The 18,500-nt window shown below is 50.4% G+C and overlaps 7 protein-coding genes across 7 annotated transcripts; 2 read left to right on the top strand and 5 right to left on the bottom strand.

Moving 5' to 3' along the window:
* Positions 1–103: 103 nt before the first annotated feature.
* On the bottom strand, positions 104–1,135 carry VC83_04037 (uncharacterized protein; the record flags this gene model as incomplete). Its single annotated transcript, XM_024467674.1, has 3 exons — positions 987–1,135; positions 670–926; positions 104–598 (listed from the first exon to the last, which is right to left on the bottom strand). Exons 2-3 carry the CDS (start codon positions 769–771, stop codon positions 104–106), a joined length of 597 nt encoding a protein of 198 aa, XP_024324857.1. The 5' UTR covers positions 772–926; positions 987–1,135.
* Positions 1,136–1,595: 460 nt separating this feature from the next.
* Positions 1,596–2,674, bottom strand: VC83_04036 (uncharacterized protein; the record flags this gene model as incomplete). Its single annotated transcript, XM_024467673.1, has 2 exons — positions 1,596–2,016; positions 2,451–2,674. The coding sequence occupies 2 exons, from the start codon at positions 2,672–2,674 to the stop codon at positions 1,596–1,598; spliced, it is 645 nt and encodes a 214-aa protein (XP_024324856.1).
* Positions 2,675–3,182: 508 nt separating this feature from the next.
* Positions 3,183–5,389, bottom strand: VC83_04035 (uncharacterized protein; the record flags this gene model as incomplete). Its single annotated transcript, XM_024467672.1, has 2 exons — positions 4,051–5,389; positions 3,183–3,998 (listed from the first exon to the last, which is right to left on the bottom strand). Exons 1-2 carry the CDS (start codon positions 4,570–4,572, stop codon positions 3,183–3,185), a joined length of 1,338 nt encoding a protein of 445 aa, XP_024324855.1. The 5' UTR covers positions 4,573–5,389.
* Positions 5,390–5,443: 54 nt separating this feature from the next.
* On the top strand, positions 5,444–6,871 carry VC83_04034 (uncharacterized protein). The gene has a single exon (XM_024467671.1). It carries the CDS (start codon positions 5,580–5,582, stop codon positions 6,648–6,650), a length of 1,071 nt encoding a protein of 356 aa, XP_024324854.1. The 5' UTR covers positions 5,444–5,579; the 3' UTR covers positions 6,651–6,871.
* Positions 6,872–7,557: 686 nt separating this feature from the next.
* VC83_04033 (uncharacterized protein) lies at positions 7,558–8,212 on the bottom strand (the record flags this gene model as incomplete). The annotated part of the gene is made up of 2 exons (XM_024467670.1): positions 7,558–7,980; positions 8,177–8,212. The coding sequence occupies 2 exons, from the start codon at positions 8,210–8,212 to the stop codon at positions 7,558–7,560; spliced, it is 459 nt and encodes a 152-aa protein (XP_024324853.1).
* Positions 8,213–8,667: 455 nt separating this feature from the next.
* VC83_04032 (uncharacterized protein) lies at positions 8,668–10,230 on the top strand. Its single transcript, XM_024467669.1, has 5 exons — positions 8,668–8,911; positions 9,002–9,371; positions 9,423–9,551; positions 9,605–9,723; positions 9,783–10,230. The coding sequence occupies exons 2-5, from the start codon at positions 9,056–9,058 to the stop codon at positions 9,837–9,839; spliced, it is 621 nt and encodes a 206-aa protein (XP_024324852.1). The 5' UTR covers positions 8,668–8,911; positions 9,002–9,055; the 3' UTR covers positions 9,840–10,230.
* KEX1 (Cell death protease) lies at positions 10,231–12,920 on the bottom strand (the record flags this gene model as incomplete). The annotated part of the gene is made up of 3 exons (XM_024467668.1): positions 10,231–12,273; positions 12,332–12,692; positions 12,745–12,920. The coding sequence occupies 3 exons, from the start codon at positions 12,918–12,920 to the stop codon at positions 10,897–10,899; spliced, it is 1,914 nt and encodes a 637-aa protein (XP_024324851.1). The 3' UTR covers positions 10,231–10,896.
* Between the last annotated feature and the right edge of the window lie 5,580 nt (positions 12,921–18,500).

Raw genomic sequence — 18,500 nt, 5'->3', positions numbered from 1 at the left:
CAATCCTGTCATATATTCATATCATTAAAAAAACCAATACCACTTATCACACCGTCAATCATCGAGTAAAAAGAATAATCCCCTCCCCCTCCCTCCCCCCCAACTAAGCCCTCGCAACCTTTACAGCTTTCTCGCCCAAAACATCATCCAACAAATCCCCCCACAACCCCCTCAACCCCCCCATCACCTCCCCCTCCACCCTCTCCACCCCCTCCGCAAACGCCCTCGTCAGTTCCCCCAACCCCATCTCCCTCCCCAACCCCACCACCTCCGTCAACGCACTCGCCACCGTCTCCGGCCTTGCCGCAATAATGCTAATCTCACTCCTCTGCAACGGCATCACCTCTGCCTCCGGCGCGTGTGCAGACCCGATCGAGCGGTCGGGGGTGTAGTTGTCGGGGAGGAGGGGGACGCGGAGGGCGGATTGGTGGGGAGTGGTGATGGCGTCGTGGGTGGGGAAGAAGACGAAATCAATCGACGACATTGCAACAGGTGCCGGGGAGGAGGTGGCCGTGTGGAATCCTTGCATCAACGGCCTCAGAGTTGGGGTGATGGAGGGTGTTGGGCGTGTGGTGGTGCTGGAGGAGCGGGTGGTTGGCTGGGAGGGGGGGTTAGCTTGGGGTCGAGAGGGAGGAGGGGGATTGGGGATTGGGGATGGGGGATATATACCTCTGCTTTTGAGGTTGAAGCTGCCAATTGTCTGCGCACGGCGGGGGAGGCGGTGGTGCTGGTGAGGGAGCGGATGGCTCGGGGGCTGATACGTGACGACATGATTTGTAGGTGTGAGAGGTTGAGTGATACTGTTCTGGTGATAACGGCAACGACGACTTGTGATACTTTGTAGTCTGTACGATGAATTCGATGATGGATCTAGAAACGGAAAGGAAGAAGAAGAAGTAGAAGGAGAGGTGGGAGATGCACTTCCACTTGTAACATAGCAGGTTTAGGGATCAATATGCATTCCTAATGGTGAGGGGGTGACTTACCTCGGTCACCACCGAAGATCTGGGCGCGATGTGGTAAGTTGAGGGAGGTACTTGGTACCCGGTTGTCCGTCACAAGGGGGCAGGTGAGTGTCGTAGAAGGGACTTGGACTTATGAGGAGAGAAAGGTAAGTTAGAAAAGAGAAAAGAAGTAGTAGTGCTGTCTGTACTGTAACTTACTCCTACGCCTCCATTCTAGACCGCCTCCATTCTAGACCGCCTCCATCCCGCCGCCTCCATCCCGCCGCCACGCCGTACCCAGACCGCCATCTCACTCATCTCAACAAAAACCACCTTGCGCACGACCACCTCGTCTCGTCTCCAGCCTTGGGCGAGACCCGGCCTCCCCCTGTTGAGAAACCGACGGGGATTGGGACGCAGGTAAACAGGGCGTCGGAGCTTGCGTGGAGTCGCTACGGTAGGCTTATACGAGTAGTAAGAGTGCAGTGCTTATGGGACGCTCTAGGCGTTAGATTGGGAAAGTAGCGAGCGAAAGTACGCTACGTAGCATACCATAGGACGCTATATAACGTAAGTCACCGTGTTACGCAGGGCCCTGCGTAACCCGGGGGATTTTTGAAGTCCACGTAACATAACTGTAAATTAATTTAACTACAATCTAACGCCTAGAGCGTCCCATGACCCGCTGTCGCTCTCAGATTGTTCCCCTGCTTCTTCTTTAATATACTCGTCAATTTCATCATCCGAGGACACGCGCTTGTCCTTTGTTTTGCGCTTTTTCTTGCTTAGGTTTTGTGTGGCTTTTTCCACCTCTACTACCACATCACATAATTCTTGCGTAGAAACATGAAAGTGACCCTTTAGAATAACCCTTTTCCCTTTCGTACGTACTGCACATCGCTTCATGACTAATCTCAAGTTGCTAGCATCAAGTTGGTAGACAATACTTGTTTGAAGTTGCTCTGACGCAACTGTGAGTTTTTGGATGTATGCCCACACCGGTGTTGACGGCCCCCCACTACCATTAATTGTAGTTGTAAGGAGCGCATTCGCAGTACGTAAGGTTGTGCATCTAGGGATGAACTATTAATAAAGACTTGATTGAAAATATCAAACTGATTTGGTGTTTTTAGTCAGTCAACCTCGACTAATGGCTCATCATAGAGCAACGTATGTAGAGCTCGCCGTGCCTGGATGTAGGCCTCCATCCATTCATACTTTTGTCGTGCAAGTTGCGCTTAGTTGAGTAGGGAGAGCGATGCCGTTAGACGCTTGTACGAGTATGCATCAAACCATGCTACAAGCACTGGTTTTGTCGGCCCTCCATGCGTACAGTCTATGCGTACAGTCTCGATTCGTCGCCCGATATCGTGGTTGGGGTAGGAGTGAGTTTGGTGTCGCGTCGCGTCGTCGAAATTGAGTGGCCGATGCGACAGGAGTTCTTCAGATTTCCTTCAACAACCGATGCCCGAAGAATAACCCCTGATTGTTAGGGTTTTAATCCACTTTAGAAGTATCTTCTCTTGCGCGCCTGATAAATTCTGCTGTGCTAGCGAGTTAGGGAACGTTGTCAAACCTCCGTTAACCCGACGCGTTACAGAACTCTTAGGCAACCCCAGCACTTTCTCAGCGTGATATGCGCTCTTGTACTTCCCAGATTTGACGTCTAATACTGCCTGGGCTATTAAAGTTTCACGCTCAGCAATCCCTAGGTTTTTACGGGCAACCATTGTTGAGTTATTTACAGTTATGTTACGTGGTCTTAAGTCATGTGTTTGTTCAGAAACCCAACTATGTTTCTACTCCCTCCTAGAGAGTAAATCTGTATTGGCCGTACTTGTATAATCAAATCCACCTGCAAATATATATACCTAAAAAAAGGCCATCCCGAGGGTATCTATCTTTTTCTTCCTCTTCCTCTCTCTCTCTTATCGAGATGGCCGTGGCTCACAACACGCTTTCGACGACGGCCCCATACCGCCGCATTCCCTCCCTCGCTCGCTCCTCCTTGTGTGCTTTCTCTCCAATGGAGGTTCCTGGGATGGGCCGCCTGCTGTCCGTTTCCAGATCCATTTTGCTTCGGGCATGAACGCTGCCATCCCTTTCCCTTCGTCTCCAACTACTATCCCGTCGGTTCTCCTGCGAGCAGTTCCTCAAAAACAACTGCGGGACCGACACCTAAACTAACCACCACCCAGCTACAAACTGACCAAGCACAGCATCCCACCACCAACCCACTCAATCCGTCTTCCAATGCCCCGTCAAACTCCCATCCGTATCCTCCTTCCCCAAATACAGCTCAAACGCATACAACGCCATCGTCGCCGCGACATTAACCCACCTCCACACATTATTTCCCGCCGCATTCCCCCCCTGCTGCAACGTCCACCACGCCGCCGCCTGCCCATTCTCCGACAGCGTCGAGAAGTGCTGCATCAGCAGGCTCGTGTACACCGCCACCAAGATCGACGGGCTGAACCAGCTGAGCACCCACAGGAACCAGCCCGCGCCATCGTCGTCTTCGAGAGTGGGCTCACGCGAGAGGCCGCGCGCGCCGGAGTCGCGCACCGAGGGGATGATGCGGGTCGCGGCGTAGAAGACGAAGATGCGGTAGGCGAGGGAGATGATGACGGAAGGGGTGATGGTTTGGAAGGCGGCGTGGAGGAAGGTGAAGCTTGAGTGCACGGCGGAGGGGAGGGTGGAGAGGAGGTGGATCAGGGTTGAGTAGGAGGCCATGATGATGGGTGGGAAAGGGGGGAACTCGGGCTGCGATTCAGCGGCAGTTGCGGCGGCGGCGGCGGCGGCTTCGGGGGAGGGGAGGTAGTCGGTGAAGATCTGGTATATGCACAGGACGACGTATGCGAAGAGCAAGGAGCTCTCGACTGGGTTACCGCGCCCGCTGCCGATGCCCCATGCGCAGAGGAAGACGGCGGTTGTGATCGTGACGCCGATGAGTGTGGCGTCGACGTTTCCGATCTCGGGGAAGTTCGTGATGCGCCAGAGGAAGTAGACTGAGCTCGAGATGATCGAAGCGGAAACTATGAGGAGACCAATCTGTGGTATGTCAGGGTTGTTCAGTCGAGAACTGATAGCGTGAGGGACTTACCATCCACGTATCACTGCGTCCTCTATTAACAAGCCACCTTGTAATCTGGCCCGCGGCCTGAATCACCAACAGACTGCAAAACCCTTCCGCAAGCTGAAAGAACGGCGTCGAATACGTCAACACCTTATCCCAAGTCCCAACCGTCAGCACATCATAGAACCCCCCCGGCCTAAAGATCCACTCCGTAACACTCGTCTCCTTCGACCTCTTCCCCCCAAACGTCTTCGCCAACCAATCCCCCCCCGTATTCGAATCGACCGTAAAGCGATTCAAACTCCAAATCAACAGCGCCGGGATAATCACCCACTGCGACACCCCCACGACCTGCACCAGCGCATACCTAAACCACGACTTCTTTGGCGTCACGATCCGCAGCGTCGAGTACGCAAAGTAGAAGCAGAACAGCGCCAGCGAGTGCGCTAGCCCGCTGTCCCGCCCGCCGACATCAAAGGCGATGGGGATGGAGAGGATGATCGAGAGGAGGAAGACGAGCGACGCGATGAGCCGGAAGATTAACCACATAGCGCGCTGTGGCGCCGAGCGTGCGTTGAAGGGCGCCCAGCTGGATAGGTTGGGTGTGGGTGTGTCGAGGGTGAAGCCGCCGTGCTGTCAGTCGCTGTGTAGCTCCGTGGAAATGAGATTTTTCGGGAACGACGCGGAGGGCGTGGTGTCGGTGTGTTGGCGGTGGGTGAGTGGGAGGCGTTAGGCCTGGTGGTGTGGTGTAGAAATAGTTTTTTCTCGTCTTGGAGTAGCTCCCCCCTCTTATCAAGCTTTATCTGGGGCAGGGGATGTTGAAATCGGTGTTGTCGGTGAAGGGGATCAAAGGTTTCAGGCGCGTGGGCTTGGCTCTTTTTTGTGTGCGCGAACAACAAAACGGCGTGTGGGGATGGATAGATGAAGGAGAAAGATGCGGTCGGTGTCGGTCGCGTCGTTGGCGGCTAATAAGGTACCATTTCTTTATGGAGATGGGAAGAAGAAGCCGTAGTGGTGTGTTGTGCTTTGATTGTGATGGTGGTGGTGAACCGCCTTGGAGGGTTTTGGGGGGGGGAGGAGGCAGATGAAGGTTCCCGTCCAATACAAGTCGCGTGTTCGTTCGTTGTTCCTGGGATAAACTGGGATAACATCAATTTTCCGATTCGAGGGGGTATATTATATCTTTAATAAATCCTCCGAAATTCACCATGTAGGTTCTTATTTTATCTACTAATATTACGATCGTGCAAGGGGCTTCGTAGCTGTCCCTAAAGAATTTGACAGCTATGCACCAAGCTCCGTAGTTTTTAAGTGCACCAAGCTCGAAAACTACTCCGAGATGTTATATAATGGCCTGAAATATAGGGCATCAATGATCCCACGGTTTTGTGTTGTGCGTAGTGGGTGTTTGGCGGGGTAACTTAACTTTACAAGCTCATCGAAGCTCAAAAATAATACTCTCTTCGTTCCATTCCAAGTCACCTTCTCACTTCCACCATTACCCACAACATACAAACAATCCAGAAGCACCATCTTCAACTCTCACCCCAACTTGTATGCTCCGCAACGCCGTTAAAATGGCCGAAACAACCGCCGCAAAGCGTCTCAAGACAGACATCTCCATCGGCACCCACAACGGCCACTTCCACGCCGACGAAGCCCTCGCAGTTTACATGCTGCGTCTCCTCCCCGCCTACCAATCCGCCAGCCTGATCCGCACGCGCGACCCCGCCCTCCTCGCAACCTGCCACACCGTCGTCGACGTCGGCGGCGAATACGACGCCACCCGCAACCTCTACGACCACCACCAACGCACCTTCACCACCACCTTCCCCAACCGCCCCACCAAGCTCTCCTCCGCGGGGCTGGTATACATGCACTTCGGGAAAGCGATCATCGCGCAGCACCTTGGCGTCGAGGAGTCGGCGGATGAAGTCATGATCCTCTGGAATAAGATCTACGAGGACTTCATTGAAGCCCTCGACGCACACGACAACGGCATTAGCGCCTATTGCCCCAAGGCCCTCCAGGCCGCGGGCATCGAGAAGCGCTTCTCCGATGGGGGATTCACCCTAGGTGCCATGGTCGGCCGTCTGAACCCCAACTGGAACGACCCCCGCCCCTCCCAGCCAGCCGCGTGGCAGGCAATCGAGGACGAGAAGTTCGCCAAGGCATCCACCAAGATCGGCGCCGAGTTTAGCAGCACCCTCGACTACCTTACCAAGTCATGGCTCCCAGCTCGCGAGATCGTCCGCGGCGCCTTCGCAAAACGACTCGATTACGACGCCCAAGGCAGGATCTTAGTTTTCGACGGCCAGTCCGTGCCATGGAAAGACCACCTCTACAAACTTGAATCCGAGCAGGGCGGGGATGAGAAGGTCGTCTACGTGCTGTACCCCGAGAGCCCGGTGGCGGGCGCGAAATGGCGTATCCAAGCTGTTAGCGTGACGACGGACTCGTTTGAGAGCCGTAAGCCGTTGCCGGAGAACTGGAGGGGGTTCAGGGATGAGGCGCTGGATGGAATTACGGGGGTGCCGGGGGGGGTGTTTGTGCATGCTGCGGGGTTTATTGGGGGGAATAAGACGTTTGAGGGGGCTATTGCGATGGCGAGGAAGGCGTTGGAGTAGAGGAGGGGATAGGGATGGGGATGGGGAAATGGATGGGATGATGTACATAGTTGAACTAAGGGATCAATGCACGGCGTTGGGCTCTGGCAAAAGAAAGGATGGCACTTGCTAGCTCACCACAAAAACCAAAACAGAGAATCGTGACAGAATACTCTATGCCTTAACTCTGGAGGTTCACATTCAGTAGAGCGTTTACTGCGATCATGACTAGCACATTAATAACACCTTGTTATTTCGCGACTAAGACGACCCCGTTCGTTGCATGAATTCAGTCTTGTGACATACATTAACGCCCACCCAATCCAACCCGCTGAACACGCGACAACGCCTGAAAACCCCCCCACACCTCAAACAAACATCTCAAAAGCTCCCATTCAGGTAGGTAGTAGTAGAAGAAAAAAAACCCATTACAAAGCTTTCTGGAGCCCGTGTGTTTTGCCATACGTGACTTGTTGCTTGTTGCACCTGGCGACGGGTGAAACCGATATATAGTAAGAAGGAAAAAGAGTCAAGTCAGAAAAGAGCCAGTAACGGCGAAAGACAAAGTAAAGTCATCATGAATCAAGTAGACACAGCAGCAGCAGCCGTCATCGCGGTCTGCGTAAAAAACTCCAGACTACGCCTCCGTTTCTCCCTCCCAATCCATCCATCCCTCGCATCATTTCCATTCCCAACAATCCATCATTTCCACAAGCAAAAAAGGCTTTCGGAACCCGTAAAATCGCCGAGTTTACAAATGCCCACCTTTCCCCGACCTTGCTCCCCCGTCTCGACGTTGTGTTTTTTCTGGATTGTTCCTTCGCCAATTCTGTTGCTTCGGATCTGGCAATCCAGGCTTCAGGACCAAGTTACATGTGAAATCCCTCAGCAGCCCATTCACACCACATATCTCGACGGACCTCACAGCTCATCTCCTAATCGGGATCCCCTCCCCCCCCGCCGGCGGCGAAACACTCTTCGTCTGACCCCTCGGCACATTCTCCTTCCCCTCCGCATCATCAACACCCGTCTCCCTATTCAAGAAACTACTCTCCTTCACCGGACTCCCACTCGCCAGTGACCCCGCAACACCCATCTGCACACTCCCATTCCGGGAGCCCCCGTTAATGCCGCTGATGCCGGGGGACGTGAGGTGCGGGATGTTCTCGGGAAGGGGGTGCTCGGAGCCGACGCTGCCGGTGTCGACGCTGGAGGCTTTGCCGGCTTTGGAGAGCGCGTAGTCGCCGCTGTCGAAGTATTTGCGCTCTTTGAGCGTTTTGGCGAGGTGGTCGGCTTTGGAGGGGAGCTTGCCGTAGAGGCGGAAGAGGCGTTGCTCGTCGGGGGTGAGGGACTGGGGGGAGGGGTGTTAGTGGATGTCTGACTTGACGTGAGGGAGGTGAGTGAGGGAGGTGAGTGAGGGAGGTGAGTGAGGGAGGTGAGTGAGGGAGGTGAGTGAGGGAGGTGAGTGAGGGAGGTGAGTGAGGGAGGTGAGTGAGGGAGGATTGCGAGGTGGGGTGGTGGTGGTGGTTGTGGCGGGGTGAACTTACGGCGATGTCGATCTTGTTCTTCTGGTGGGGATTCATGGCTGCGGTTTGTTCGTTGTGTAGAGGTTTATCGGAACAGAGGATATCGAAGGGTTCAGATAAACGTATTTATAACGGTTTACTTGTTTTGTTGCAGGCCAAGTTGTTTTGTAAGTTGGATTGAGTGTTGAGACACTTCGATTCCCTGTCGGTTGTTGTGGAGTCGTTGACGATGATGATGGACCGTCCAAACAAATCGCTCGGCCACAATGGAATTTGGCTCAAGTGACCGGAAACCCTTTTATCGGGGAATTAAATGGGGTTTTGGGGATATGAACGAGGTGGAGGTTTGTATGACTTTGGTCGTTATGCATGAGGATAAAGGGTTAAAGGGTTAAAGGGTTAAAGGGTTAAAGTCGAGACGTTTGGGCTCTGTCGACTGGGAGTGGGTGGGAGTGACTGGGAGTGACTGGGAGTGACTGGGAGTGATTGGGAGTGATTGGGAGTGATTGGGAGTGATTGGGAGTGATTGGGAGTGATTGGGAGTGGGTGGTTGATGGTGGTTGATGGGGGTGAGAAAATTCAGCCACTGAGGCTGGTGAGGTGAGGCAGGCGGGATCATTGTGTGGAGTGGAGACGAATTGCCGATATACTAAAAAAGCTCATTGAACAGCCCATTGACGCGGGATTACATCAAGTTTGAGGGAAAATAGGAGCAGGAACGGGACGGATTACTTCTAGCTTCACGCCGGATCAAGAGTAAGAGGCATTTTATCTCTCCATATGCCGGTTTCCCATTCGAACAGACAAGATTTCACCATTCGTTGTCAGGGGCTAACCATTGCATAGTAGCATAGAATCTTCCTCGGAACCAAACACCAGAGCAAGTATACACGCGCGCCAATGGCATCCACAGGAAAGACGTACGTCGTCGAGCACCTCGACGATGAGCTCGGCGCTTGGTCAGAGTTGGAGTATATGACAATTGCCAAGGAGTCCCACGAGAACGGCGCGTCCTTCCTCCTTACGTCAGTTCCAGCATCATTGGAACTGCCAGAGCGACTAAAAACGCTCCCTGGGGTTGTGGCGAAGCCGCAGAGCGTGGAGGAGCTGTACCCTGAGAAGAGCCGTGTTTGTCTGCTGGATCCTTCTGCAACGAAAGAGCTGTCTCCTGAGGATGGTGATATTTTTGATGTGTTCCTGTTCGGTGGTATCCTCGGTATGCTGCATTTATATTTCGGTGGGAGTTGATAGTTACTGACTATTTCAGGTGACGACCCGCCAAGAGACCGGACATCTGAGCTCAGAAAAAAAGGGTTCGAAGGACGCCGCTTGGGCGCTATGCAGATGACTACCGATACCGCCGTCAGGGTGACGAGAATCGTTACCCAAGATAGAAGTAAGTCCTGCTCGCTAACACGCTGATCAGGTCTATTTCTGATTGCTGCTCAGCTCCTCTGGAGGATATTCCATGGATAGACAACCCTGAAATCAAGGTCAGCAGGGTTGAGAGCGTCGAAATGCCGTTCCGCTACGTCAAAGGGAAGAACGGAGAGATTACGGTGCCTGAGGTAAGTCGAGACAGCCTTGTCCTTCATCGGGATCACTGGACCTAGCTGACCATGTTCAGGGAATGATCGATTTGATCAAGGCAGATTCTGAAAAGGGCTTTGGGGACCTCTTTTGAGCTATATAATCCAATGTCGCCATTTCTAAGCTAGATATTGCAAGGCACGTGCCTGCTTTTATTGTCCAGGTTGGCCTCATTGGTTATAGAAGGATCAGGTGCGGATGCCACAATCAACCGAGAGAGTAGTTGAGAGGCAATGGGAGACCATGGGGAAGCCTAATCTCGGTGTATGTGGTACCGTAACCGATGCGACTTCAGTGGCACGGAGGGTCATCTGTGTTGAGGACTGAACTGCTATCTCGAGTGTCCAAGCACAGCACATATGAACAGGGTCGGCCAGATAGACATATTATAGAACCGTACTCCAGGCATTCTCCCAGCTACCACTTCTCACACACACCCATATTGCATGTCGTGAAGGACGTGATCACCAAATACCAATCAATATAGCAGCAATAGTATACAACTACCAACACCGACACCAGGAAGTTCACCTGCCAAACCGACGCCGAGGGTGGACTTCCAGGCGTAGATAAAGGAAGGCTGGCAGGAAAGCTGGCGAAAGAGTCCATCAGTCACCTTCCGAGAAATATCCGATTCGTCGCGTTTGAGGAAACCACGCCAACCGCGCAGACAGTGTGCTCAAAGCCAAGCCAAGTATTTTGCCCTGGGATATTTCACCGCCTTAGTTCCTGTCGTGTTCGTTGCTTCTCGTTGTCGTTACCTTCTCGTTGTCGCCTCCCCTCGCTGTCGTCCTGAATCCCACCGCCAGCGGACCCGATTGAACATATCCACGTTTCCTGTGGGAACAGGAATCGCTTACGAAAGTCTCGCATGGGCTGCGAACGGCCGGACGATCTGCTGAGCAGCGCCTACATTTGGCTGCAGTTCTCCTTGTGAGGGTTCTTGGTCTTGTAGCGAGAGGCGCATTCTTCCCCAAGTATTTTCCACTGGCTACACTTTCTTCGATGTTCTTCCTTGAATCTCATCATATCACATTGAAGAAAAGTCTATGCTAAGTAGTGGTACATTCCGCGTTATGACATATAACAGATAAAAAAAAAACTCGTAGCTCGGACATTCGACTCGGCATCCCTAAGGACACTCGCCCTCGTCATTTCTCCACCCCCTTCCCTTTATCCATGCCATTCCCATTGGCCCTCTCATCATCATCCTCACTATCACTCCCCATTTCAAAGCTCTCCTCATCAGTAGCATGCCTCTCCCCCGGCGGCCTCAAATGCAGCTCCTCCAGCTCCTCATCCTCAAAACTCCCCGTCTCCACATCCCCCCTCTTATGCCTCGAATTCTCCAACCCCATCGCCCCCCTCAACCTCTCCGAGCTCCCCCCTATCGACCCGCCAAACAACCCCGTATACCCCGCCCGCTTCCTCCTGTCGCGCCAAATATACCACCCCCACGCCGCCGCCATAATAACAACAACCACCAGCGCCACCTCGCCAGACTTATAGTACGCGCTCCACTTCGCCGCGTTGAGCTTCTCCTTCTCCGTCTCCTGTGCGAGCGTGCTGTTCGGGTGCGCGCCTACGCTCGTCTCGGGGCCTTTCTCGCCGTCGATGCGGCTGTCGGTGGGCTTGCCGCCGATGTTCGCAATGTCGACTTGCATGAAGCGGTCGAGCATGTCGCGCGTGCGGCGTGCGTAGTCGAAGGGAACCATGTGGCTGCTGTTGTGGAAGAGGACGTAGGTGAGGTTGCGCGCCTCCTGGTAGAAGCCTGCAGTCTCGCCCTCGAAGGTCCAGGAGCGGCGGGGTGCCCATGTGCCGGGTGACACTTCGAAGCCCTTGCCGCCGTTCCATTCCATGTTGTTGATGAGATCCTCGGTACCAACGTGGTTGCAGATCAGGTCTTGTTCGCCCGAGAAGAGGACGATGGGAACCTCAGCGAGGATTTCTGGTAGAATCTGGTAGGATGGCTTGGAATCCTTGAGGCGGATGGCACTGCCAACAACGCTGTTGCATTCGGTCCAGGCGGGCTGCTGGATCTCGCCCATATTAAGTGCTTGGAGGACGTCTTGGCGAGCAAGGTATGGCTCCACATGCTTGAGGTCCGGAGGCCAGTTCATGCCACAGCTTGGGTAGGTGTCTTTCAGGCGAATATCGTACATGTTCACGCATTCCATCTCGCCGTTCGCGCCCTTAACCTGGGTCAATCTCAGGATCTCCTGCAGTATCTTCTCGCATTGCATCGTGTCGATGCGGTTTGCGCCGTCATTCTTGTCGAGGGCCTCAATGCAGATGGCCTGCTGGCTTTCGATTTGTTTGGCGACATCAGTGCCTCCAGTTATGAGGCCTGATTTGTATGCGTATGACAAGTACGCCGGATATTGGTCGACGGGAGAGATCCAGCCATTTCCGATGAGCAATCCTGTAAGGATCCATGTGTGAACCGGAGACTTCTTGTTGCGGTCCATGATGGCCTTTGCGATGTATGGGATGTGCTGACCGGCGTACGACTCGCCAGCGATATATAGCTGTTGTTATTAGTCCCAAAGCCCCATTGAATAGTGTCGCAAAGTGTTATCAACTTACATCGTCGTGCTCGTACTCTGGGAACAGTACGAACCACTTCTCCAGGAAAATAATAAACTGATCTGCCATTTCCTGCAGGCTTTGGACATAACTGTCTGTGTCTGCATAACTGAACCCTGTGCCCACTGGGTTATCGACAAACATAATATTTGCAAACTCGTCCCAAGATCCGTCATTGTATTCGAGAGTCGAGTCGTCCTTAAGTCTGTACGGGCCAATTTCCATCAAGGCGCCATCTTCAGAACTGCACCCTGGGCCACCATTGAGCCATATCACCGTCCGCTGCCTATTCGCAATGTGTCGGTTTTGGTAATGCCAAAAGAATAGATTGCCATTGTGTTCTGGGTCGACTTCAACAAAGCTGCAGGGCGAATAATTAGCAACGAAGTAGGCAGACACCTTGGGAGACATACCCTGCGTGCATCTTCAATAAGGGGCCCTCTGGAGCCCCAGGTAACGAATGAACAAAGTAATCCCCAGCTGACTTTGCTGTTACTGCTGTTGACGGCAGCGACAGCATTGATAGAATCGCGCATATCGATAGACCTGTGCCCCCTAGCCCCCCAAACGGCATCGAGGAGAGACGCATCTTTGCGCCCAGCTACAGGTATCGCAGCTTCCAATGTCGTTTTTGTCAATAACGCGACTAAGGTCTCTTCTAGCAGCGAGGAATCATCGGTGTGCGAAGTTGTGTTCCCAATACTATCCTCGGGAGATTGTTGTTTCGTTGTCGTCGGAAAAATGTCTAGAAAGGACAGCATACTCTGGTATTAAAGCCACAGTGCCCCAAAACCAGCCCATGCTCAGCCACATAAGACGCCCTGGACACGAACCATGAACGCGGGAAGGCCCGCGCGGCTCTTGGCAGAGCGAACCCCACCAGTACTGCCTCCTGCCCAAAAATCCGAAGAGACTGTTCATAATGGCACTATTTTACAGTAACGTACATGTATAGCGAAAGCGCCAAACAAGCGAAAGCGCCAAAATGATGCGGTGACCAAACCCCCCAACTAAATGTTAAATTCCTCAACAACAAAACATGCCCCATAAAAACGATGAAAGCCAATTAGTGCTAGCTATCCAGGCTATGCAAAGCGACCCAAAGTTACGCCTTCGAGTTGCTGCTAGGATCTATTCTGTGGACCACCGCAAGCTAGGTCGTCGTCTAGAAGGTGTACCTTCACGACGCGATATCCAAGCCAACTCACGGAAATTAACTAACCTAGAGGAGTCCGTCCTTGTTCACTATATACTCGACCTAGCTGCCAAAGGGTTTCCTCCTCGGCTGTCTGTTGTTGAAGATATGGCAAGTCGACTACTTGCAACACGCGACGCGTCACGCGTTGGGTCGCGTTGGGCTTCAAACTTTGTTAAGCAGCGTGTAGAGCTCCAGACACGCTTTCAGCGCAAATACGACTACCAGAGGGCTAAGTGCGAAGATCCAGAAGTTATTAATGGCTGGTTTGAGCTTGTGCGTAACACAATTGCGAAATATGGTATCGATGAAGCAGATATCTACAACTTTGATGAGACTGGGTTTATGATGGGCGTTATCTCAACTGCTATGGTTGTAACAAGCTCAGACGGGCGGGCAAAAGCAAAGAAGGTACAGCCTGGTAATCGGGAATGGGTTACAGTAATCCAAGGCGTTAGTTCTCAAGGTTGGGCAGTACCACCATTTATCATTGTTGCAGGCAAAAACCACCTTACATCTTGGTATGAGAATAGTGGATTTTCAAGCGATTGGGTGATTTCTGTTACTGAAAATGGCTGGACTACAAACGAGAGAGGCATGGATTGGATTCAGCACTTTGAGAAGCATACAAAGGCCCGGAGTGTTGGTGGTTATCGCTTGTTAGTCCTTGATGGTCATGAGAGCCACCACTCAGATGAATTTGAGGAGTACTGCAAGGAACACAACATTATTACGCTTTGTATGCCTGCTCACTCTTCTCATCTACTCCAGCCACTTGATGTTGGCTGTTTCGGCCCGTTAAAGCAGGCCTATGGTCGGCAAATTGAAGATATGATGCAGGCTCATATTTCTCATATTACAAAGGATGACTTCTTTCCTGCCTTCCACGCTGCATTTAACACTACAATGACGGAAAGTAACATTTGAGGCGGGTTCCGAGGGGCAGGGCTTCTTCCATTTGACCCTGAGAGAGTGATATCTACACTTGATCTTAAGTTAAGGACACCAACGCCTCCAAGCTCCCGCCCAGGTACTGCTCAACCTTGGGTTTCTCAGACACCAAACAACCCAATTGAAGCTATGTCACAGTCTACATTTATTAAAACTCGGATTTCACGCCATCAAAATAGCTCTCCAACCTCAATCTATGCAGCTGTTGACCAGTTTACAAAGGGTGCATCGCAAATAATGCATCAATTAGCACTGCTAAAGGGAGAGAACCAAAACCTACGACAGGCAAATGAAGTACTAAGCAAGCGCCGGAGAGCTAGGAAAACACGACTACAGCAAGGAGGATCACTTAGTCAACAAGGGGCGCAAGAGCTACAGGATGAGAGGGATGTTGTGCAGCAGGTAGAGCAGGAAATAAGGGCAAGCCGTGGTCGGAAGCCAAGGGAAGAAACCCGTGCCCGTCGCTGTGGCAAGTGTGGTGAGACTGGGCACAATGCGCGCACGTGTCAGATTGTAATAGACACCTCTGAGGAAGAGGACTCCGAGTAGTTTCAATTGATTTCTAATGTTGTGGTAGATTTATCGCAATGTTTGTCGTGAGGGTAGATAATTTTGGCGCTTTCGCTTGTTTGGCGCTTTCGCTATACATGTACGTTAACTATAAGAAAAATAAACACTTCTTTATTACTCGGGGCTATATTGTCATAGTTACTGAAAATAATAACAAAAATTATAATTTCGGCAAGTTAAACTTCAATGCTGGTATTAATTCTCCGTTACAGACGATCATCCCTGAAATCCCCCGGATCGACTCACCCAGCAAAGGCTTCCTACCTGTAGTTAAAGCTTATAAAATTCTATTCTCACTATTGTTTTACGGTCGTCGAAGGCGCTCGCGAGGTCGGTGCCGGGGCCTCTGAAGACGATGGAGAGCCTAAAGAAGGGGGCTGGCCTTACCAGCCCGCACGTGACGTCTCTCATCTTCCACTACGGACCGGAGGTGGGGGCGAGCAGGAACAGTCTGATCTGGTTCCGAGACCTGGGGGCCAAATCAATCGGCGGCCCCGAGGGGGCTGGGCAATGCAATATTCTGCTCTCTACGGAGTATTCGTTTACTTCTCTACTTGCCCCTCACAACAAAGGCAGAGGCTTCTGTGAATTATGCCAACTGCCACTAAACAACATGGAACCCTCTATGATTCATTACACGTCATCGCTCCTTAGTTACCCACAAGATTGGTTAAGTTATGACATAATTTGTCTATAGGCGTACTCTGACCTTGGATGTAATGGTGGGTGCACCAGATGTGAGAATCTAGCCACCCAAGGGAAGGGATGATTTTACTAAGACAACACACTGTCTTAGGAAACAGAGCAAAAGGGTTGTAGCTTAGACTATTCCACAACGCAGCAATCAAGTGTATGATGTAGTGGAGTGGTTTAAACAAGTTGTAACAGATGTTGAGTCTGAGAACTCAGGGGTAAGTCAGAGGTTAGCACCTCACTGACTTTTCTGAAACAAGGAATAACAAGATCAATGCTTGGAAGCTTGGAAAAGACGTAGAAGTATGTGATAGTCAATTTACTGTATTGTCTGCTTGCCATTTCTTAAGGAAAGGCTATTTATGCTAAATGAGTGTAGTTCTCTCATTTTCCAAGACTTTCTATGGCTAACCAGGCTTGGTAACTGTAGTCAACGTAAGAGAATCCCATAGAACCATCTCTCAAGTTTCTAGCCTATAGGAAGTGAAAGGAAGTCCAAGGTAAGAGTACCCCTATAGACAAATTATGTCATAACTTAACCAATCTTGTGGATAACTAAGGAGCGATGATGTGTAATGAATCATAGAGGGTTGTAGAAGCTTTTGGAGCTATCGTTCATGTTCCTAGGCCTCTAGTTGGTAGAGATATGTCATGTGGTAGTATTAGCCCAGTAACTAAGGAGTGATGATGTGTAATGAATCATAGATGGTTATAGAGATATGCTCTGTGGTAATATCAGCCCAGTAACTAAGGAGCGATGACGTGTAATGAATCATAGAGGGTTGTAGCAAATAGTGACTTTGTAGGTTTGAGGAGGAGATTTCTAAGTTTGCTCTTGAGTTTGATAGCAAACTGAGTGCAACGAATGTCAGTATGGCATTGGACCTCCTTTCACTTCCTATAGGCTAGGAACCTAAGAGATGGTTCTATGGAGCTCTCTATTGATACGAAGACTGAATGCTGCCCTTCTGATTAAGGGCCGCGTTCCTACTATATACGTTCTTGTGCAGGGTACCGAGGGAAGACCCTCCACCTTGGCACTATAGCGCACGTGACAGGTCCTGCACGTGAGGCTACTCGTGACAATTTAGTAGTTAGTTGTTAAGAGGACTCAACCTTCAGTGTTATGTTGCTTAATTAAAGATCATTGAGAGAAAATACATCACTATAGGTATGTGCATGTATTAGTGAACTTAAGACAAGATATTTGAATATATCAAGATTATATTATTTTAAAGAAAATAAAACTGCTTAATATTTCTCAAGGCATATATCTATTCTGTACGTACCTCTCTGTTCACTTGAATTTACATCTTTAGAATATTTTAGATTGCTTGTAGAGTATATTTTTATTGTAGGTTTCAATAATATAGGCCTTTGAGAATAAGAGCCAATTATAGTAATATTTATGGTAAACTAAGGAGTATAGTGTAGAGTAGTGTATTAAGCTAACTAGACTGTTCTAAAAGTAGTACCTAATCTACATACTATAGAACTAGGCAAGAAACTCCTTAGACTCCTTCGTTAGTAGTAACAGGAACAATCTATCCTTGGATGGGAGAATCCATTTGAAGTCTACTAGTTCAGCTTCCTCCCTTAACATTTCCCAAGCCTTAAATGCACTAGTAGCATCTAAATCCAATTGAAATCCATACTAGGTAGTGTTTAGGATACCACTTAGCAGGGCTAGGGAGAAGACCTAGCCATCCTTAAAGTTCTATGACGTAAAGTTTCTCTAGACGGCCAATTAAAGCTTTGTGAAGTAGAGGTGAGGGGGAGTCTTCTTATAGTATATTCTGTACATGCGTGTTAGCTGATTACTATAATGATTACTATAGTGACTCTTACCTAGTCTCCTTATCAATTGCTAGAGGAAGGTTCTTAAGGAAGTTAGGGTCTATATTCACTTTGTTCATAAGCTTTAGAGTTGACTTGTATGCCGTCGACCATTTATAGCGCCAAATGGTAAAGGCAAGCTCCTCTACTCTCTGTGTCTATATTAGTAGTAGTCCCCTAATAGTGTAGCTAATTATACCTTAGTTGAGGCTTTAGTCTAGATCTCTACTTCTAGCTAGACCTTCTTAATCTCATTGATTCTAATACCATTAGCCAATTCGTTAGCTCTCTACATAGCTTCCTAGGCAACTTTTTTAGCCTCATCTTTAATTTCCCAAGCCTTGTTGTTGTCATCCTAAACCGTGTATGTTATGATATCAAGTGCGCCTTGCAGCTCGAGTGGGGGTTCAGGGGTGTGGGGAGCTTTCTGGGGTTGGAGCAAAGTTTTCAGTTGTGGAGTGAATTCTCAGAACTGGTCTTGCTAAAGAGAATTCACTCTACAACAACATAGCTGTATATAGATTGAGCCACTTCTTGAGTGCTCCTCTTCTCTTTCCTTTCTTCTCTAGATTGAGTTTAATTCATAATACCCAACTGGCGCCATATGCCTTGGTGAACCGTGACAGTGTACACTCCTCTACCTTCTCTAATCCTAAGGTATTGTTGAACGATAGAAGCATGGTTACCATCCTACATGCTGTTTCGTAGTTACTATAATGATTACTATAAAGTAGGAGAAGGGACCTTACCATCTAAGTCGCACTTCGTCCTTCTTAGATTAAATCTTCTCTTCTTGTTGTAATGGTGGGTGCACCAGATGTGAGAATCTAGCCACCCAAGGAAGGGATGAATTTACTAAGACAACACACTGTCTTAGAAAACAGAGCCAAAGGGTCGTAGCTTAGACTATTCCACAACGCAGCA

Source organism: Pseudogymnoascus destructans (genome assembly GCF_001641265.1).
Source record: "Pseudogymnoascus destructans isolate 20631-21 unplaced genomic scaffold scaffold_8, whole genome shotgun sequence".
In the NCBI taxonomy this organism is placed as follows: domain Eukaryota; kingdom Fungi; phylum Ascomycota; class Leotiomycetes; order Thelebolales; family Thelebolaceae; genus Pseudogymnoascus; species Pseudogymnoascus destructans.
The sequence above is the reverse complement of the archived record's forward strand: the minus strand, read 5'-3'. Positions and strand labels throughout refer to the sequence as shown.

Coding starts and splice junctions, on each gene's coding strand:
- VC83_04034 (XM_024467671.1), top strand. CDS start 5,580: ATGCTCCGCAACGCCGTTAAAATGGCCGAAACAACCGCCGCAAAGCGT.
- VC83_04032 (XM_024467669.1), top strand. CDS start 9,056: ATGGCATCCACAGGAAAGACGTACGTCGTCGAGCACCTCGACGATGAG. Junction 9,372..9,422: donor CCTGTTCGGTGGTATCCTCG/GTATGCTGCATT, acceptor TGACTATTTCAG/GTGACGACCCGCCAAGAGAC. Junction 9,724..9,782: donor GAGAGATTACGGTGCCTGAG/GTAAGTCGAGAC, acceptor GACCATGTTCAG/GGAATGATCGATTTGATCAA.